The following is a 7,011-nucleotide window of genomic DNA, read 5'->3' as shown; positions in this document are numbered from 1 at the left end:
GCACGAACCCGTGCCCCCTGCATCGGCAGGCGGACTCTCAACCACTGCGCCACCAGGGAAGCCCCACCTGTGCCTTTTGAAGAATCCACCTTTTAACCTTAGGAATCTGCTGTGGTTTCTAATCCCATGTTCCTCTGAGTACTTCCGACCCACCAGCATCCCCAGTCCCGAGCTTGTGTGAGACAGGCCTGTTCTGGGTTCCTCGCCCTGTGCAGACCGGCCAGTGGTGAGGTCACCTGAGTGTGCAGCCAAGTGATGCCTCTGCTTGTACTTGCCTTTGACCTGTCCCCCCTGCAGGAGGGGGCCCCGCTCCACTCATTCCAAGGACCTGCTCCAGAGCCCATCCCCTTCCTCCCCTTTCCCTAAGTTGGTGCTTTGTCCAAGGTATGCGGCCTGTCCCCTGTCAGGCTGGGGAGAGAGGGCTCTATCCCCCGGCTCCTGGGGACCACCCAGCTGCCTGTTCCCAGGGGCACCTGCAGCCCCCGCTGCGTCCTTGGGCAGGTGCCGGGGCAGGTCTCGCGAGACCGTTAGGAGGGGTGTGTTTTCTGTGCCGCTCAGTTGCTCATCCAGCAGCAGCTCAGGGCCTCCGTGCCTGGGTGGCCTCACTCCATCCCTGAAGCAGTTGTTAAAGGTGGGTCTCTCCTGGTTTTCAGGCAGACAGCAGTGCATTCCCCGCTGCTGCCCCTCTGTTATACCTTCTGCCCTAACTCCCTCACTGCTGGATACCAGCTTTTGGAACATAGTGGGTCCTCAGTCAGCATGACATGAGTAGACGAAGGAGTCTTTCCACTTTTCCTTTAGTAACCAGCTTTCACACACCCAGTGGGCCTTTTTCTAGGTGGTTCCATAGATGAAGATCTGATAATACGTGACGTGGCTCCCTCTGTCCCAATAACTCCGCTCATCAAGGTGGACTTGGGCACCCACGGGAGAAGGGCTAGAGGGCAGCAGGGTGCAGAGGAAAGAACGCTGTGGTGGGAGTCAGGAGGCCCGGGTCTGCTGCTGAGTTGATGGGCACCTTCAGCCTCAGTCTCCCCATCACCCAAGGGTCCTCCACCGAGATGTCCCACCTGCTTCGGCCATTCCCAGGATAAACTCTCATATCCCGTAGCCCTGGTTAACGTCATGCCTCAGGGAAGCGGCTACTGGGAAGGAGGACAGGAATCTGAGTAAATTTGGTAGGGACAGAAAGCCTCTCTGCTGAAGGCCTTCCTCCCCTATCCTTGGGGTCACTCAGACTTGTGTTTAAATCCAGGGTCTTCCACTGAGTAGCTGAGTGTGACGTTGAGTAAGTCACCTAACCTGAGCCTCAGTTCCCTCACCTGCAAAGGGGACACTTGTACCCACCCTCTAGGGCTGAAAGAGGGAAATCACATGCAGCTTCCTGTTAACTTAAACCACGTCCCCACTTCGGGGAATCCATGGCCCCTGTGGTGAGAGGGAAAGCAGACGTGGAAAAAGGCACCCGGGGAGCCTGGGCTGGGGGAGTCCCTTTAGCATGTCCTAGGCCTGCACTGCGCCCCTGCAGGCGGCTGGCCACGGACTGCTTCCTTGGCGCTCGTGGGCATTTTCTGATCAATGACCTGTCGTCTTTTCTCATCAGCCTTAACTCGGCCCCGACTCCAGCTTGTGGCAGCACCAGCCACTTGAAGTCCACGCCGGTGGCCACGCCGTGCACTCCGCGGAGACTGAGCCTGGCCGAATCCTTCACTAACGTCCGTGAGTCCACGACCACCATGAGCACATCCCTGGGGCTGGTGTGGCTGCTGAAGGAGCGGGGCATTTCCGCGGCTGTCTACGACCCCCAGAGCTGGGACAGGGCTGGCCGGGGCTCTCTCCTGCACTCCTACACCCCCAGGATGGCCGTGATCCCCTCTACCCCGCCCAACTCGCCTATGCAGTCGCCCATGTCTTCCCCGCCCTCCTTCGAGTTCAAGTGCACGAGCCCTCCCTACGACAACTTCCTGGCTTCCAAGCCAGCCAGCTCCATCCTGAGGGAGGTGAGGGCGAAGAGGGCTGTCCGGAGCAGCGAGAGCCAGACCGACGTGTCTGTCTCCAACCTTAACCTCGTGGACAAAGTTAGGAGGTTTGGTGTGGCCAAAGTGGTGAACTCGGGGCGACCCCACGTCCCCACCTTGACTGAGGACCAGGGACCTCTCCTCTGTGGGCCCCCGGGCCCCACGCAGGCCCTTGTCCCCAGAGGCCTGGTACCTGAGAGCCTGCCCCTTGGATGCCCCACTGTCACCAGTGCCGTCGGCGGGCTCCAGCTCAACAGTGGCATCCGACGGAACCGCAGCTTCCCCACCATGGTGGGGTCCAGCATGCAGATGAAAGCCCCCGTGACGCTCACCTCGGGCATCTTGATGGGTGCTAAACTCCCCAAACAAACTAGCTTACGGTGAGGCTGGGGGAAGGCCCTTCCCCTACAGGAAACCAGTCTTGCTCTCCCCTCCCTCCCCTCGCCCTTCACTGCGCACGCTTCCTCTGCTCTCCTCTGCCCATCCCCTCCTGAGCTATAGACTAATCAACCTCGTGCCTAATGGGGGCAGAGTGGAGACTCTGTAAAATGTGTACATAGGACCTGGAGACCTGTATCCGCCCTGCCCTTCCTTCGAATCCCACGGGAGGCACCCCAGCACCGACATCGCTCTCTTGAGGACTTGGCCCGTGCTGGCCGGGGGCAGGGGCAGCCCGGTGTCTTTCCTCCTTCTTTCCTTTGAGAAGCGCTGAAACCCCCACGTGTGTTCTTATCCCACGGATAGGAAACCAGTGAATCTGCGGCTGGCTGCCGGAGCCACACATCCTGAGCTGTCACGTAGCGCAGCGGCTGTGCCGCCTGGTGTCACTGGGCACCTCGTCTCACCCTCCCTGTAAGAGCGTAAGGGGCCTCCGTCCGCTGCCACATGCAGCTGCTGTAGCTTTCACGATGGGAGAGCTGTTCTCTCTTTCTTGGGTCCCAGCTTCAAGACCATCACTGCTCGGCCCCAACAGACGGTCGCTGCTTTTCCTGAGCTGTGACTTTTTCTTCTCATGCCTTCAACCTGAATTCATCCCTCCATGTTTTGTAATCCACTGTCGGGCCAGACGTCTGACCTGAAAGAGAATGTATTTACACTCCTGCTGCACCGTTTGGCAGCCCCTGTGTGTTGTGTGTGATTTGTTTTATTTTTCTGCGTTTTTTTTTTTTTTTTTTTAACATATGCAGGGAAGTAATGGTACTAGATGGGAAGTCGCAGTGAACGTTCTCTCTGTGGTTCTGTGACACCAAAATACAAGTTTCGGACACACCAAGCCTCTAATGAGATAGCAGCTTATGTCTGGGACCCAGTGTCACAACCAAATTAAGACCAGACCCAAGGCGATTTTAACAATAGGATCATAAGGAAAGGGGGTTGGGGAAAGGTGGTGGATGAAATTTTGTCAACAGTAAAAGTAAGAGAAGAACCACGGCCAAAGGTAACACCAAACTGGTTCACAGAGGAATGAGGCTTTGGCGGTCCTCTTGTTCTGGTCCTTGTTCTGGACCCTAGACTGGTGAGCATGCTTTCACGTCTGTGGTCTTCCGCAGCCGTTCGATGCCCTCAAAACACGTTTTGCCCTCTTGTTTCAGAACAGAGTGGTCCCCAAAAGCCCTTTGTGTCCTTGTGCCACTTTTCATCCTTAGGAAAAGGTAGAGGTGTTGTGAGAAGAACCACGAACAAACAGGGAGTCTGGTCCCATCGCCGTCACTGACTAAGTTTCAAACTTTTATTTATTATTTGTGTGTGCTGTATTTTAAACAAACATCTTCTGTCCTCTCCAGCTCGGTCACAGTGCACCTGTGGCTTTCCAATCCAAGCAGGTCATTTATTTATTCTGATCTGAGGACTGCACTGCACATCACGGTGCTCTGTGGCCATTTGTTCCAGACATTTATGGAAGGATAACATCATATGAAAATGAAATCATCATTTTGCACCCCCCATTACCCTCCTCCTTGGCAAAAGACATAGCCTTCAATTGAGTGAGCGTGACCTTATGTCCACTGAAGATACTTTGAGAAAGTCCCCAGGAGCAAACTTTGGTCCCATGATTTCATACTATTTATTATCTGAACACGAGGGTGTTGGTTAATTGCGTTTTCGACTCTCCTCGCTGTGGTATGTGTGCACTCACTGCAAGGAACTTATATCTTTTTATTTGAATGTATTTTAAAGCAGTAGGTAGAATAACAAAGGAATATGAAAACCATGGATGGAACGGACCATTTTATGTATTCAGAGAGAGGAGCCACCCATCATCATAAAGGAAATACCCGTGTAAAAATCAACAATCCGGAGGTTGCGGTATTTAGTATAGTTAATAAATGATCAACATTGTGCACCCACTACCAAAAAGTGTGTTGTAATGCATCCAAAATCAACAATTAAATTTTATTTGCTAGTGAGTACCAATAAAATAAGTTCAAATGATGGAAAGCACACTGCTATTCTGATTTGTATTTTGTTCTTTTCATTGAGGAGACAATCTCTATGAAAGACTTGAAGGTATTCAGCTCTTGGGGGAACTGAAATGAAAGTCATATACTTCTGTTGTAACCCACCTTTCTTTTAATGTAACACATTCCCTTAGATAACCTTCCAATCAGAACCTGAAGCTCTTTCTCACTTTTCAGGGCTGCGTACTACTCCACCACGTGCACGTGCCCACTGTGAATACATACACACCCCCATGGACCTTTAAGTTAATTCCAAATTTTTGCTCTCGCAGCACTGTAATGAAAAAGCCTTGCGTATATGTAATTTTCCACATACATGAGCATATCTGTAGGATAAATTCCCAGATAGATGTTGCCAAATTGCCCTCCATAGAACTTGTTGAGACGAAAAAACCAAGCACAGTGGAGGATCACCATATGGAGAACAAAAGGATAAAATAAAATTTTCTGCCACCTTCATATTTGGGAGCAGTGAAATCACGCAAGCAAACAGTAGTGGGTGGTGGCGGCATGGATTTCAATCAGGTGCTACCATTTGGTAGTGGTGTGACCTTGGGTAAGCCACTTCTGTTTGGGTCCTCCACTTTTTTAACCTGTAAAATGGGAATAGTAATACACCTTAGGGTTGATGAGCTGAGGGAGATATATTTTGAACATCTATGGGACATGGTGATAAGTGATCAGTTTCTCTCATGGAGTGTGCGTACAGTCTGTTAATAGGGGAGAGATGACCCCAAACATGGCATAATAAGGCCTATTTCAACAGAGAATTGAAATAGGTTGGTGTGAGAGATGGGGTGGCTACTTTGGGCAGTCAGGAAAGGCCTCTCCAAGGAAGTGGCGTTTGGGCCAACCATGTGAGATCTGGCACACGGGCATCTAGGCAGAGAGAGCAGCTGGTGCAAAGGCCCAGAGGTAGGAAAGCATGTGGTGTGTTTGAGGAACAGAGAGAAGGCCTGCATGGCTGTGTGCCAGTACAGAAGGGGAGCATGGTTACGGCAGAGAAACCAGTGTCACCAATTGACCCTTCTGATCCCCATGTTTCCCAGTCACTTTGCAGTGGGCAGGGCACAGGACTAGTTCTGGCCAGTGAGCTGTGAGCAGAGAAAAGTCCATGCATGATTTTCTGTGCTCTTCTCTTGCTCTGAAGCCACATGTTGAAATGATGGTGTCACAAGTTGGCAGAGCCACCATTATCCTGGGTCTCTGTGTGGACCAAACTCCTTGCCCTCTAGCATTTGACATATGCTCTGAAGGAGAAACCAACTTTTGTTGTTAAGCCCGTGAGGTTTTGGGGTGGTGCATCAGAATCCCAGGGGGTAGGGTCCAGGTATGTGTTTCACCAAGCCCGGCAAGGGGTCCTGGGGCTCACTAGGCTCTGAGACCCACTGTGCTAGATCAGGCGGAGTTCGGGTGGGAGTCCTGCCGTGGGAGGAGTGGGTTCCCCTCCCCAGTGTCTCCCTATCTCGGGCTCAGGGAGGCCAGACAGCTGTAGCTGTAGCCACCTTGCTTGAAGTGGAGAGAGAGGGTGGGTGGGTTAATCTACCGGCTGGGGCGGGGAAGGCTTTGAGACAAGGTGACCCTGGATCTGGGTTTCCAGGATGGGCAGGATTTGCCATGTGGGGAGGGCATTCCAAGGGGAGGAGGGATGGGAAAAGGAGCCTGGAATGCATGCTTCTAAGTAGAATGCTGAGTAGAAGGGACAATAGAGTTAGAAAAACCACAATTTTGCAAAACTAACTCATTTAGACAACAGTGGATGCTAAAACTATTGGGTAAGAATTTGTTAGGTAGCAGGATATTTACATACATGGTACCTTCCCATAGAATGTTTATTAATTTTCAAAGTGCTGGGAAGGTACCTTTGCAGTGGAGAAACCAGTCGGGCACCACTTTAAACAAGTTATCAAACTGAACATTACCCAAATGGGACAAACTGGTAACAGGTACCACTCATGTGTGATGTCCTGGGAAGGACACAGCACTTCTATGCTGTTGTTCCAAAAATGCAAAACCTGAATCGTAAAGTTGACAAATTGACGAACCCAAATTGTGGGACATTTTATAAAACAATGTACCTGTTCCCTTGAAAAACGTCAATGCCATGAAAGAAAGAGGAATTTTTCCAGAATAAAGGGACAACGAATGCAATTCATGATCCCAAATTGGAAAAGATGCTATAAAAGATTGGGATGATCAGAGAAATTTGAATATTGGGAGTATATTTTAAAATATTGTATTAATATTAAATTTCCTGAATTCAGTCCTTGTACTCCGCTATGTGAAAGCATGTCCTATTTCCTAGGAGAGAGTAGCCAAAGGATTAAAATAAAGGGGCTTGCTGCCTCCCTGCAAGTCACCTTCAGATATTTCTTGAAAAAGCAAATCAGAATTTCTTTTAAAGGAAGGTGCAAGAAAAGGAACCCTCAAAAAGTGGGAAGCACCCTCATACTATATGTTTTGTAAATATAAAAATGAATGGGGCTTCCCTGGTGGCGCAGTGCTTGAGAGTCCGCCTGTCGATGCAGGAGACG

At 50.9% G+C, this 7,011-nt stretch overlaps 1 protein-coding gene across 1 annotated transcript in view; it reads left to right on the top strand.

Moving 5' to 3' along the window:
- Positions 1 to 2,402, top strand: part of TRAK1 (trafficking kinesin protein 1) — a 98,782-nt gene extending 96,380 nt beyond the window's left edge. Inside the window, exon 16 of the mRNA XM_007463235.1 lies at positions 1,604 to 2,402. Coding sequence (XP_007463297.1) covers positions 1,604 to 2,402 — 799 coding nt within the window. The remainder of the gene's footprint in view (positions 1 to 1,603) is intronic.
- Positions 2,403 to 7,011: the final 4,609 nt, after the last annotated feature.

This window comes from Lipotes vexillifer, unplaced genomic scaffold (assembly GCF_000442215.2).
Source record: "Lipotes vexillifer unplaced genomic scaffold, Lipotes_vexillifer_v1.1 scaffold820, whole genome shotgun sequence".
Classification (NCBI taxonomy): domain Eukaryota; kingdom Metazoa; phylum Chordata; class Mammalia; order Artiodactyla; family Lipotidae; genus Lipotes; species Lipotes vexillifer.
The sequence above is the reverse complement of the archived record's forward strand: the minus strand, read 5'-3'. Positions and strand labels throughout refer to the sequence as shown.